A 15,004-nucleotide genomic window follows, 5' to 3' on the forward strand; every position below is an offset into this window, starting at 1 on the left:
CCTCCACCCTCCCTCCCTCCCCTCTCTTCCCTCCACCCCTCTCTCCCTCCACCCTCTCTCCCTCCCTCTCTTCCCCCCACTCCCTCCTCTTCCCCCCCCCCTCCCTCCTCCCTCTCTTCCCCCCCCTCCCTCCCTCTCTTCCCCCCCCTCCCTCTCTTCCCCCCCCCCTCCCTCCCCTCCCCCCCCTCCCTCCCTCCCCCCCCCTCCCTCCCTCCCCCCCTCCCTCCCCCCCTCCCTCCCTCCCCCCCCTCCCTCCCTCCCTCTCTTCCCCCCCTCCCTCCCTCCCTCCCTCTCTTCCCCCCTCCCTCCCTCCCTCCCTCCCTCTCTTCCCCCCTCCCTCCCTGCCTCTCTTCCCCCCCCTCCCTCCCTCCCACTCTTCCCCCCTCCCTCCCTCCCTCTCTTCCCCCCTCCCTCCCCTCCCTCTCTTCCCCCCCTCCCTCCCCCCCTTTCCCCTCTCCCTCCCCCCCTTTCCCCTCTCCCTCCCCTTCTCCCCTCTCCCTCCCCCCTCTCCCCTCCCCCCTCTCCCTCCCCCCTCTCCCCTCTCCCTCCCCCCTCTCCCCTCTCCCTCCCCCCTCTCCCCTCTCCCTCCCCCCTCTCCCCTCTCCCTCCCCCCCTCCCTCCCCCCCTCTCCCTCCCCCCCTCCCCTCTCCCTCCCCCCTCTCCCCTCTCCCTCCCCCCTCTCCCTCTCCCTCCCCCTCTCCCCTCTCCCTCCCCCCTCTCCCCTCTCCCTCCCCCCTCTCCCCTCTCCCTCCCCCCTCTCCCCTCTCCCTCCCCCCTCTCCCCTCTCCCTCCCCCCTCTCCCTCCCCCCTCTCCCTCCCCCTCTCCCTCCCCCTCCCCCCTCTCCCTCCCCTCTCTCCCTCCCCCCTCTCTCCCCTCCCCCCTCTCTCCCTCCCCCCTCTCTCCCTCCCCCCTCTCTCCCTCCCCCCCTCTCTCCCTCCCCCCTCTCTCCCTCCCCCCTCTCTCCCTCCCCCCTCTCTCCCTCCCCCTCTCTCCCTCCCCCCTCTCTCCCTCCCCCCTCTCTCCCTCCCCCCTCTCTCCCTCCCCCCTCTCTCCCCTCCCCCTCTCTCCCTCCCCCCTCTCTCCCTCCCCCTCTCTCCCTCCCCCCTCTCTCCCTCCCCCCTCTCTCCCTCCCCCCTCTCTCCATCCCCCCTCTCTCCATCCCCCCTCTCTCCCTCCCCCCTCTCTCCCTCCCCCCTCTCTCCCTCCCCCCTCTCTCTCTCCCCCCCCTCTCTCCCCCCCCGTCTTCCCCCCCCGTCTTCCCCCCCCCCGTCTTCCCCCCCCGTCTTCCCCCCCCCGTCTTCCCCCCCCCGTCTTCCCCCCCCCGTCTTCCCCCCCCCCGTCTTCCCCCCCCCGTCTTCCCCCCCCGTCTTCCCCCCCCGTCTTCCCCCCCCGTCTTCCCCCCCCGTCTTCCCCCCCCGTCTTCCCCCCCCGTCTTCCCCCCCCGTCTTCCCCCCCGTCTTCCCCCCCCGTCTTCCCCCCCCGTCTTCCCCCCCGTCTTCCCCCCCCGTCTTCCCCCCCCGTCTTCCCCCCCCGTCTTCCCCCCCCGTCTTCCCCCCCCCCGTCTTCCCCCCCCCCGTCTTCCCCCCCCCCGTCTTCCCCCCCCCCGTCTTCCCCCCCCCCCCGTCTTCCCCCCCCCCCCCGTCTTCTCTCCCCCCCCCGTCTTCCCCCCCCCCCCCGTCTTCCCCCCCCCCCCGTCTTCCCCCCCGTCTTCCCCCCCCGTCACCCCCCCCCCCGTCTTCCCCCCCCCGTCTTCCCCCCCCCGTCTTCCCCCCCCCCCGTCTTCCCCCCCCCGTCTTCCCCCCCCCCGTCTTCCCCCCCCCCGTCTTCCCCCCCCCGTCTTCCCCCCCCCCCCCCCCCCGTCTTCCCCCCCCCCCCCCCCGTCTTCCCCCCCCCCCCGTCTTCCCCCCCCCCCCGTCTTCCCCCCCTCCGTCTTCCCCCCCCCCGTCTTCCCCCCCCCGTCTTCCCCCCCCCCGTCTTCCCCCCCCCCCGTCTTCCCCCCCCCCCCCCCCGTCTTCCCCCCCTCCCGTCTTCTCCCCCCCCCGTCTTCCCCCCCCCGTCTTCCCCCCCCCCCCGTCTTCCCCCCCCCGTCTTCCCCCCCCCCCGTCTTCCCCCCCCCCCCGTCTTCCCCCCCCCCGTCTTCCCCCCCCCCCCCGTCTTCCCCCCCCCCCGTCTTCCCCCCCCCCCCCCGTCTTCCCCCCCCGTCTTCCCCCCCCCCCCGTCTTCTCCCCCCCCTCTCTTCTCCCCCCCCTCTCTTCTCCTCCCCCCCTCTCTTCTCCTCCCCCCCCCTCTGTTCTCCCCCCCTCCACCGCCCTTTCCAGTATGTAGTTTACTTTATTCACTTTCAACCTGACCCTTTACCCTCAATGATTTATGTATATCTACACAGGTCCCTCTGCTCCAGCACCCTGTATTTTATGTTGTCTCTGCTTTTTCTTCCAAAGTGGACCATTGAAAAACAGCATCTACATCCCTGCAGTCTCCTTCCCTGATTTTTGTTTGGTACTGTTTTGCAAATGATTCAGGGCATGAAACTGAACAATAAGAACCACTGGATAGTTTTACTTGGATGATACCACTGACAGGGCAAGACTATCAGGAAAGATTCAACAAGTCTGGAAATGAGAAGACTGGTCAGCAAGATTTATAAATTATGAAAGGGATGTGACCGGTTAGGTGAGAAGACTTGTGGGAAGTTTGAAACTAAGGGCTCTAAATAATCGTACCAGTAATAAATCTACAGGATCAGAACTCTAGGAGGACATTTGGCCCATCATCTCTATGCTGGCTCTTCAAAGGAGCAATTCACATAGTGCCACTCCCCTGCAGTCATGTCATAACGCTGCATATTTTTACTCTTCAGTTATTAATCCAATTCCTCGAAAAAAAACTTGCCTCCACCCCTGGCACTACATTCCAGATCCTAACCACTCACTGCATGAGAGAGATTCTGTCATGTCACGATTGCTTCTTTCACCAATTACCTTCAATCTCTACCCTCTTGTTCTTGATCCTCCTTCCATCAATAGGGACAGCTCCACCTCCCTACTCTGTCGGGATCCCTCGTGATTTTGAATACTTCAATCAAATCTCCACTCAACCTTCTCCATAAGAAAAACCATTCCCTAAAGTAACTGATGGTCCTCATTCCTAGAACAATTCTGGTGAATCTTTTTTATACTATCCCGAATGCTTTCATATCCTTCTCAAAGTGCGATGCCCAGAACTGGACATACTGTTCCAATTAAGGCTTAACCAATGTTCTATATACGTTTAGCATAAATTTAACCTAATTTAATAGAGAATTCAGGAGAAACCCCTTTATCCAGACACTGATGAGAACATGGAACTTGCTACTATGTGGATTCGTTAAAAAGAAATTAACAACATTATTTATGAGGAGGCTTGATAAGTAGATGAGGGAGAAAAATCACAGTTATTATAATAAAATTAATGAAGTTTGGTTGAAGACATCTCTGGAGCATGAACAGTGGGATAGACAAGCTGGTCTGAATGACTTGTTTTGGACTGTAAATGACATGCATCACATTGTTTACAAGAGACAACCAGCTTTAAAAATGTCAAGGAGCTGAAAGAGCTTATGTTTTCTCTTTTGGGCAGGTGTGTTTCTTGGATTTATTGGATGATTCTGCTCTTCGTTGATTTTAAGGTACTGTCTGATCCTTTTAGGTCATGCTGTTAGCAAGTCCTGGTATGGATGAACTCTTCCACAAATCGTGTGCGCTTGCTGAGGACTCCCAAGAGATACGGGAAGGGTTCCAGCATCCTGCAAGACTCATAAAGGTAGAAGAATATTTAAGACTTGTGTCTTCCACTCTTCAATATTGCATGGATTTTTTAGGTAAAATAAATATGTATGATCTGAGTTTTAGTCAAGCTCATTGTTTAAACATAGTTGTTTCTTCCTTACATTGATATCTCTGGCTTTGATTGCATTGCTTATTTTTATCTGAACAATGGTTAAGAATATACACTTCCAGCCACATCTAGAGTGGTATAAAGCAGGCAGCCATTAATTGTTTCTTGTCACACTGTGACTTGTTTGGAATTTATAATATTCTAAACAAAGGCTTCAGTCTGATGCCAAGAATTAATTCTCCAAAGGCTTTCCAAATTGTTACCCAATAGTAACACTTCTTCTGTGTCCCTAGCTCTTTAAATTTCACTTGCTTGCAGTTTGGCACTGCCAGTATTAATCTATTCCTTGATCCACCCCAACTTGTCCTTGAAGTTGAATTTTAGCTGATGAGTTGATATGAACATGTCTGTTTCTTATCAGCCTTCTGAAGAGCAGCAATAGGCATTCTAGTATAAACTGTGCTAAATATGGCAAATCCAGGCTTGCATTTCAGTTGAATGGATAGGCAGAATCACTTTTGATCCTCCAAATCCAGTGGCAAGAAAGACAGTCCAACATCAGCATTCTATCCCAAGTCAACTTGCCCAGCAATGGGGCACTAATCATTTAAAACCAGCTGTACTGGACCATGACACCAGACTCCAGAAGTAACTGCTCTATTTGGAGCATGGTGGTGGCAAGAAACTCCCAGGAGGAAGCTGGAACACTCGATTTCCTGAAAGCATCTGTCAAGATGTCAAGCATTCCCACTGTTTCAAGGGAGCCCTGGCTTGCGAACCAAACAAAATAGAAAAAATTCAATCAGGAGGCACTAAACACTTTGTTGGAACGTGCAGCAACAAAGTCAAAGCTTCAGAGAGAACATGCAGAGTTTCAAGCAATCTTTCTACCCGACCTTTAAAGGGCAAACTGCCTCGCATGTGACAGAGTCTGCAGATTTCACATTAGATTTATCAGCAATCTCAAAACCCATTAAAATCGACTGGAAGCAAGTCATTCCCCATCCCAAGGGACTGCCGTAGATGAAGTCACTTTTGGTATTGGCTCCCAGTAATCAATGCATGTATGTTGCAGTCAGAGAAACCCATGGTGTCAACTCTTCAACTGAACTGTCAATTCTAATCCCATTTTTCTACTCGTGCTTTGTATCCTTTTAGACTCTTCCTTTTCAAATCCTTATGCAGTTTCACTTCCAGTCCCTTCCAGGCTCTTGTGATGAAACATTGCATACTCTAATAATCCTGTGTGAAAATCTTTTCTCTCATGTCCCACTTTATTCCTCTTGTGTTGACATTGCCTGTAGACTGGTCAATATTTAAAAACTTAAAGACCAACCTGAATGAGTACGCCAGTACAGTAACTGACTTCATTAGTAAGTGTGTGCCAAAGAAGCAAATCTGTGTGCTTCCCAACTGGAAACCATGAATGAACAGGGATATCCACTGCTTGCTGAAGTCCAGGTCTGAGGCATTCAAGTCAGGCAATCCAGATATGATCGACAGAGATCCATCAGAGATGCCAAAAGACAGTCCTGTACCAAGCTAGCCACATGGACTCCCATCGCCTAAAGCAAGGTCTACGAGACATAGCAAGGCTACAAGATGAAGGCATGTAAAATCGCTGGCACAAATTTGATTTTCAAGTTTGCTGACGACACCACCGCAGTGGGTCAGATCTCAAACAATGACGAGACAGAATACAGGAATGAGATAAAGAATCTGGTGAACTGGTGCGGCAACAATAATCTCTCCCTCAATGTCAACAAAACGAAGGAGATTGTCATCGACTTCAGGAAGCGTAAGGGAGAACATGCCCCTGTCTACATCAACGGGGACGAAGTCGAAAGGGTTGAGAGCTTCAAGTTTTTAGGTGCCCAGATCACCAACAACTGTCCGACACTATAGTTAAGAAAGCCCACCAACGCCTCTACTTTCTCAGACTAAAGAAATTTGGCATGTCAGCTACGACTTTCACCAACTTTTACAGCTGTACTATAGAAAGCATTCTTTCTGGTTGCATCACAGCTTGGTATGGCTCCAAGTCTGCCCAAGACCACAAGGAACTACAAAAGGTCGTGAATGTAGCCTAATCCATCACGCAAACCAGCCTCCCATCCATTGACTCTGTCTGCACTTCCCGCTGCCTCAGCAAAGCAGCCAGCATAATTCAGGACCCCACGCACCCCGGACATTCTCTCTTCCACGTTCTTCCTTTGGGAAAAAGATACAAAAGTCTGAGGTCACGTACCAACTGACTCAAGAACAGCTTCTTCCCTGCTGCTGTCAGACTTTTGATTGGACCTACTTCGCATTAAGTTGATCTTTCTCCACACCCTAGCTATGGCTGTAAAACTGCATTCTGCACTCGCTCGTTTTCTTCTCTATGAACGGTATGCTTTGTCTGTATAACGCGCAAGAAATAATACTTTTCACTGTATGTTAATACATGTGACAATAATAAATCAAATCAAGTGCACACCTCCCCAATGAGCTCAATGCATTATATGCCCACTTTGAACAAGAGGTCAACGAGAGCACTCCCTCCATCCTGGAAGCCTTGGATGAACCTGTATCCAAGGTCATCATCGCAGACGTCAGAGCAGCCTTCTCAAAATTCAACCCACGGAAAGTGACTGGCCCGGATGGGATACATGATGTGGAGATGCCAGCGTTGGACTGGGGTAAACACAGTAAGAGTTTTAACAACACCAGATTAAAGTCCAACAGGTTTATTTGGTAGCAAATGCCATTAGCTTTCGGAGCGCTGCTCCTTCGTCAGATGGAGTGGAAATCTGCTCTCAAACAGGGCCTAGAGAGACACAAAATCAAGTTACAGAACACTGATTAGAATGCGAATCTTTCCAGCTGATCAGGTCTTAAAGATACAGACAATGTGAGTGGAGGGAGCATTAGGCACAGGTTAAAGAGATATGTATTGTCTCCAGACAGGATAGCCAGTGAGATTCTGCAAGTCCAGGAGGCAAGCTGTGGGGGTTACCGATAGTGTGACATGAACCCAAGATCCCAGTTTAGGCCGTCCTCATGTGTGCGGAACTTGGCTATCAGTTTCTGCTCAGCGACTCTGCGCTGTCGTGTGTCGTGAAGGCCGCCTTGGAGAACGCTTACCCGAAGATCAGAGGCTGAATGCCCGTGACCGCTGAAGTGCTCCCCCACAGGACACACACACACACACCCCCCCCCCCCACACCGTGGAAATCACGGTTGTATCACAGCTTGGTATGGCTCCTGTTCTGTCCAAGACCGCAAGACTTCACACAAACCAGCCTCCCATCCATCGACTCTATGTACACTTCCCTCTGCCTCGGAAAAGCGGCCAGCATAATCAAGGACCCCACGCACCCCGGACATACTCTCTTCCATCTTCTTCCGTCGGGAAAAAGATACAAAAGTCTGAGGACAAGTACCAACCGACTCGAACAGCTTCTTCCCTGCTGCCATCAGACTTTTGAATGGACCTACCTCATATTAAGTTAATCCTCCTTTACACCCTCTCTATGACTGTGACACAAATTTGTGTCTCAAATTTGATTGAGTATTTTGAAGGGGTAACCAAGAAGGTAGATGAGGGCAATGCAGTTGATGTTGTCTACATGGCAAGGCCTTTGACAAGGTACAACATGGTAGGTTGTTGCATAAGGTTAAATCTCACAGGATCCAGGGTGAGGTAGCCAAATGGATACAAAATTGGCTTGATGACACAAGGCTGTTGTAGTAGGTTGTTTTTCAAACTGGAGGCCTGTGACCAGTGGTGTGGTGCTGGGTCCACTGTTATTTCTCATTTATATTAATGATTTGGATGAGAATATCAGAGGCACGGTTAGTAAGTTTGCAGATGACACCAAGATTGGTGGCATAGTGGACAGTGAAGAAGATTATCTAGGATTGTGACAGAATATTGATCAATTGGGCCAGTGAGCTGACGAATGGCAGGTGGAGTTTAATTTGGATAAATGTGAGGTGATGCATTTTGGTCGATCGAACCAGGGAAAAACTTACTCAGTTAATGGTAGGGTATTGGAGAGAGTTATAGAACAAAGAGATCGAGGGGTACAGGTTCATAGCTCCTTGAAAGTGGAGTCACAGGTGGACAGAGTGGTGAAGAAGGCATTCTCATGCTTGGTTTCATTGGTCAGAAGATTGAATACAGGAGTTGGGATATCTTGTTGACATTGGTAAGACCACACTTGGAATACTGTGTACAGTTCTGGTCACCCTATTCCAGAAAGGATATTCTTAAACTAGAAAGAGTGCAAAAAGATTTACTGGGATGCTACTGGGGACTTGATGGATTGAGTTATAAGGAGAGGCTGGATAGACTGGGACTTTTTTCCTCTGGAGCGTAGGAGGCTGAGGGGCGATCTTATCGAGGTCTATAAAGAATGAGGGGCATAGATCAGCTGGATAGTCAATATCTTTTTCCAAAGGTAGGAGAGTCTAAAACTAGAGGGCATAAGTTTAAGGTGAGAGGGGAGAAATACAAAAGTGTCCAGAGGGGCAGTTTTTTTCTCACAGAGGGTGGTGAGTGTCTGGAACAAGCTGCCAGAGGTAGTAGTAGAGGTGGGTACAATTTTGCCTTTTAAAAAGCGTTTAGACAGTTACATGGGTAAGATGGATATGGGCCAAACACGGGTAATTGGGACTAGCTTAGGGGTTTAAAAAAAATATGGCAGCATGGACACATTGGGCTGAAGGGCCTGTTTCCATGCTGTAAACCTCTGACTCTATAACACTACATTCTGCATGCTCTCATTTCCTTCTCTCTCGACAGTATGCTTTGTCTGTATAGTGCGCAAGAAGCAATACTTTTCACTGTATACTGATACATGTGACAAATCAAATCATTCTCTCTCAGCCCTCGATAGTCACTCACCGTTCCAGCTGTTCCACCCCTCTCATAGAGTATCCCATCCAACACATTTTCCCTGTCAGTTCTGATGAACAGTCAAACAGACTCAAAGTTAGCTCCCTTTTGACTCCCTATAGTTGCTGCCAGAACTGTTGAGGTTTCTCAGTATTCTCTGTTTTTGTTTCAGGTTGCAGCATTCGCAGTATTTTGCTTATTTCAGTTTATTTCTCTCATTTGTCCATCCAATTTCTTTTTGAAATCATTGCTCGTCTCTGCTTCCACCACCCTGTGGTCAATGAGTTCAACACTTAGTGCGTGAAAAAGTTGCTCGGCACATACACCAGCATCTTGTCCCAAACCTTATATCTTTGTCTTCTTGGCCTTGTCCTATAACCTGATGGGAACCATTTTTCCTTGTCTATCGTATTCAAACTTGTCATAATTTTGTACATCTCTATCAGATCTCCTTGGTTCCAAAAAAAAGCAAACCCAGCTTCTCCAATCTCAACTTGAACTATTTGGCTGCCCTCTTTTGCAGCCTTTTAAGGACCACACATCCTTCCTAAAGTGTGATGACCAGAACTTTGCAAAATATGGTGCTCTAGTTATGTTCTAACCAGAACTATGAAGGGTCAGTATAACTTCACTGCTTTTGTACTCGATGTCTCTATTTATGAAGTCTCACCTGCTTGGCTAACCACTCTCCCAATATATCCTGCTACCTTCAAAAATGAATACACATGCACCCCCAGGACTCTCTCTGTACACTCTTTCAAATTGTGACATTAGCATATATTGCCTCTCCATATTCCTTCTGCCAAAATGGATCACATTATACTCCTCTGCAGTAAGTCCCATCTTCCATTTGTCTGCCCATTCTGATAAGTTGTTGCCAGACTGGTGATTTTGCTTCCTTTTCACCCTGTGGAAAGTGGCCTGACATCCCCTTCCTGCCTCCTCTGAGAGTAGCAGTTCAGTTGGTCCCAGACTACCATGATGGCTCAGTCAGTGGTTGTGTGGTTAAATTTCAGCCTACATTTACAGTTTTCTCCCCTATCCTGAAAGCACGGGCTGTTTTTAGAAAGGACAAGCAAAAAGGTTTGGTGTTGTTAGTTACGGATGAAAAACTATATTGGCTCAAAAAGTCTGTATGGAACTAAGAAGCAATGACGGAGGGAAAACATCAGTGCGAGTTTTCCATAGACCTCCAAATAATAGTGTTAGATAGGGGGTGACATTCAACAGGAAATTAGAAATGCATGTGACAAGGGTGCTACAGTAATTATGAGTGATGTTAATCTACATAGAGATTGGGTGGATCAAATTCACCACAATACTGTGGCAGACAACTTCGTGGATTGTGTACAAGATGGGTTTTTTTCGACCAGTATGTACCAACTCAGGAACATGTTACCCTAGATTTGGTATATTACAATGAGAATGGATTAATAAATAATAAAAGCAAAACACTATAGATGCTGGAATCTGAATTTTTAAAAAATATGATGTAAATACTCAGCAGGTGTGGCAGAATCTTTGGAGAGAGAAAATAGAGTTAACCTTTCGAGTCCACATGATTCTTCTCCAACTCTCAAGAAGAATTACAGGGATTTGAAACGTTAACTCTTATTTTCTCTCTCCACAGATGCTGCCAGATCTGCTGAGTTTTTCCAGTATTTTGTGTATTTATGTTGCAACCAATAATGCTGCGTGGGGTCCTTTTGGCAACAGTGACTATAACATAATCGAATTCTTCATTAAGGTGGAAAGTGAAGTCTGATCTCAAACTAGGCTCCTCAATATAAACGAAGGAAAATATGAAGGTGAGGTGTGTTTTGATTAAGATAGATTGGTGAACTTCATTAAAAGGCAATGGCGAATATTTAGGAATTGAATTCTGCATTGCAACAGTTGTATGTTCCTTCCTGATGCAAAAGCACCAGAAAGGCAGTCCAACCGTGGCTTACAAAAGAAATTAAGGAGAGAGTTAGTTCCAAAGAGGAGTCATATAAAGTTGCTATAAAAATGAACAAGCTTGAGGATTGGGGACGGTTCTGAATTCAGCAGAAGAGGACTTAGAGATTGATTCAGATGGGAAAATAGAGTATGAAAGTAAACTTGCAAGTAACATCAAAAGCAGACTGTAAAAGTTTCTATACGTATATAAAAAGACACAAAGATTAGTGAATACAAATGTAGGTCCCTTCAAGTCCAAAACAGAAGAATTTATATTAGAGAACAGGGAATTAAGGTAGACAAGTCCCCAGGGCCTGATGGGATATACCCTCGAATACTCACAGAGGCAAGGGAGGAAATTGCTGGGGCCTTGAGAGAAATCTTTGTATCCTCACTGGCTACAGGGGAGATGTGTTGTGGAGATGCCGGCGTTGGACTGGGCTGAACACAGTAAGAAGTCTCACAACACCAGGTTAAAGTCCAACAGGTTTATTTGGTAGCAAATACCATAAGCTTTCAGAGCGCTGCTCCTTCGTCAGATGGAGTGGAAATGTGCTCTCAAACAGTGCACAGAGACACAAAATCAAGTTACAGAGTACTGATTAGAATGCGAATCCCTACAGCCAGCCAGGTCTTCAAGGTACAGACAATGTGGATGGAGGGAGCATTAAACACAAGTTAAAGAGATGTGTATTGCACGTTGTACCTTGAAGACCTGGCTGGCTGTAGGGATTCGCATTCTAATTAGAAGGCTGAGGGGGGATCTTATAGAGACCTATAAGATAATGAAGGGGCTGGATAGGGTAGAGGTGGAGAGATTCTTTCCACTGAGAAAGGAAGCTAGAACTAGAGGGCACAGCCTCAAAATAAAGGGGGGTCAGTTTAGGACAGAGTTGAGGAGGAACTTCTTCTCTCAGAGGGTGGTGAATCTCTGGAATTCTCTGCCCACTGAAGTGGTGGAGGCTTCCTCGTTGAATATGTTTATATCACGGATAGATGGATTCCTGATCGGTAAGGGAATTAGGGGTTATAGGGATCAGGCGGGTAAGTGGAACTGATCCTTTTCAGATCAGCCATGATCTTACTGAATGGCGGGGCAGGCTCGAGGGGCTCGATGGCCTACTCCTGCTCCTATTTCTTATTTGTTCTTATGTAACACCGAGCCCTGTGAAACAGCATTTGAAACAACTTTCCATCTTTGTTGAACTGATTGTTTTACTGAGTTCTATAACTGACTTTTCTGTCAACTATTGTCGCCAAAACCTTGTAGCCATTCTCATCAGAGAGATTAGAATTCCTATCTCCTGTCTTTGAGACACACTGAATTTTTTCCCCGTCTTTTGTGTCCATGTCACTTAATGACTGACGAGGCAGCAGGAAACTTTAATCTGCTTTTTTGTTTCCAGAGCCACTGAACTTACAAACCCTTTTCACCCATCTCTTTTACTTCAGGGACTGTAAGTCCTCATTAAAAATGTATGTATGCAAACCCAAAAGATCTGAAACCTCAAGTGATGAGCATATCCAGACTCCCATGAACCACCGTTAAAGAAAACCTAAATGAAACAAACTATTTTTACCTTTCTTAACCCACAAATATATATTATATATACACACACATTCAACTTAAAATTATACCTTGTTTACAACTCCCAGCAAAAGTAAATATGCAAAGGTGTGTATGTGTGCGTCACTTGTACATAGAACAGTAGAACATAGAACAGTCCAGCACAGAACAGGCCCTTCGGCCCACGATGTTGTGCTGAGCTTTATCTGAAACCAAGATCAAGCTATCCCACTCCCTATCATCCTGGTGTGCTCCATGTGCCTATCCAATAACCGCTTAAATGTTCCTAAAGTGACTGACTCCACTATCACTGCAGGCAGTCCATTCCACACCCCAACCACTCTCTGCGTAAAGAACCTACCTCTGACGGCCTTCCTATATCTCCCACCACGAACCCTATAGTTATGCCCCCTTGTAATAGCTCCATCCACCCGAGGAAATAGTCTCAGAAGGTCCCCAATCTGCCATGTGGGACCTTGTCAAATACCTTGCTAAAGTCCATCATTTTATAAACCTCTATTAAGTCTCCCCTCAGCCTCCTCCGCTCCAGAGAGAACAGCCCTAGCTCCCTCAACCTTTCCTCATAAGACCTACCCTCCAAACAAGGCAGCATTGTGTGCCACAATCTCTCACTTCATCCACCCCTCTTTGGAAATTCCTGTTTATTATCTATTCCCTATAACTGTTTAACCTCCCTAAATGCATTACCTCACCCTTTTCTGTGTTACATAAGAACATAAGAAATAGGAGCAGGAGTAGGCCATCTAGCCCCTCGAGCCTGCCCCGCCATTCAATAAATCATGGCTGATCTGACGTGGATCAGTACCACTTACCCGCCTGATCCCCATAACCCTTAATTCCCTTACCGCTCAGGAATCCATCCATCCGCGCTTTAAACATATTCAGCGAGGTAGCCTCCACCACCTCAGTGGGCAGAGAATTCCAGAGATTCACCACCCTCTGGGAGAAGAAGTTCCTCCTCAACTCTGTCTTAAACCGACCCCCCTTTATTTTGAGGCTGTGTCCTCTAGTTTTAACTTCCTTACTAAGTGGAAAGAATCTCTCCGCCTCCACCCTATCCAGCCCCCGCATTATCTTATAAGTCTCCATAAGATCCCCCCTCATCCTTCTAAACTCCAACGAGTACAAACCCAATCTCCTCAGCCTCTCCTCATAATCCAAACCCCTCATCTCCGGTATCAACCTGGTGAACCTTCTCTGCACTCCCTCCAATGCCAATATATCCTTCCTCATATAAGGGGACCAATACTGCACACAGTATTCCAGCTGCGGCCTCACCAATGCCCTGTACAGGTGCATCAAGACATCCCTGCTTTTATATTCTATCCCCCTCGCAATATAGGCCAACATCCCATTTGCCTTCTTGATCACCTGTTGTACCTGCAGACTGGGCTTTTGCGTCTCATGCACAAGGACCCCCAGGTCCCTTTGCACGGTAGCATGTTTTAATTTGTTTCCATTGAGATAGTAATCCCATTTGTTATTATTTCCTCAAGTGTATAACCTCGCATTTATCAACGTTATACTCCATTTGCCATATCCTCGCCCACTCACTCAGCCTGTCCAAATCTCTCTGCAGATCTTCTCCGTCCTCCACACGATTCACTTTTCCACTTATCTTTGTGTCGTCTGCAAACTTCGTTACCCTACACTCCGTCCCCTCCTCCAGATCATCTATATAAATGGTAAACAGTTGCGGCCCGAGTACCGATCCCTGCGGTACATCTGCCACTTTACTGCCCTCTCCACCAACTCATTGGTATCGTTTTGTAGAGTATAGCTAACCTATCCATTCTCTACCACTCAGCCAATCTTTGTGTCATCTGCAAATTTTCCAGTCATACCCTCCACATTCCAAATCATTAATGTATAACGCAAACTGCAGGAGTCTCAACACCACTTGAAACAACTTTCCATTCGTGAGGGCATTCGTCAAGTATTATCCTTTGTCTCTTGTTACGAAGCCAACTTTTAATCCAGGTTGCCACACTACCCTGTATCCCGTGGGCTTTTACTTTTTTGACCAATCTGCCATGTGGGACCTTGTCAAATACCTTGCTAAAGTCCATGTACACAACATCGAGAATTTTTTGGCATTATCTTTGATCCCTTTTTAAACAATGGAACTATGTTTGCATTTCTCCAGTACCAACCCTGGGTCTTGTGAGGATTGGAAAATCAACCTCAGCATCTGCTATCTGCTCCCTAACCACCTCAGCAGCCTCAGTAACAATCTATCTGGCCCTGGCGATTTAACAACTTTCAAGGACTCCAACCCTTCAACTTCTTCCTCTCTCTTTATGATTATCGCATCCAATATCTCAGTGCTCCTCCTGGACCACTGAATCTGCATCATCCCTTTTCCTTGTGAAAATGGAGACTAAACATTCATTTAGAATGTAAACACAGAGACAAATATTCATAATCCTGGCCAATAAAAATATTTCTTTCTTTTAGCCTGCATTTTCCTTTTACCTAAGTGACCTGCCATTGGAATTTTGTGAGCCATTCTTTAGATTTTGTTATGATATTTTGATGGAACTATAACTTGATGACCAACTGCCCATTCCTCATTGGCTGATATGAGGTGGTCTCCATTTCCTCATCAGCACTTTGTCTTTTAAACAATAACACTCGGGTATTTGTTCAGATGCTGTCTCTCAGGAGGCTGTTTGACACAGTTCTCTCAACTCCGGTTCAGCCTGTTGCATTTCTA

The 15,004-nt window shown here is 48.0% G+C and overlaps 1 protein-coding gene across 1 annotated transcript in view; it reads left to right on the top strand.

Moving 5' to 3' along the window:
* Positions 1-3,025: 3,025 nt before the first annotated feature.
* Positions 3,026-15,004, top strand: part of LOC144488450 (cell division cycle and apoptosis regulator protein 1-like) — a gene marked incomplete at its 3' end in the record, with an annotated part of 72,774 nt that continues 60,795 nt past the window's right edge. The window contains exons 1-2 of the mRNA XM_078206523.1: positions 3,026-3,162; positions 3,689-3,802. Coding sequence (XP_078062649.1) covers positions 3,136-3,162; positions 3,689-3,802 — 141 coding nt within the window. The remainder of the gene's footprint in view (positions 3,163-3,688; positions 3,803-15,004) is intronic.

This window comes from Mustelus asterias, unplaced genomic scaffold (assembly GCF_964213995.1).
Source record: "Mustelus asterias unplaced genomic scaffold, sMusAst1.hap1.1 HAP1_SCAFFOLD_1579, whole genome shotgun sequence".
Taxonomy (NCBI): Eukaryota; Metazoa; Chordata; class Chondrichthyes; order Carcharhiniformes; family Triakidae; genus Mustelus; species Mustelus asterias.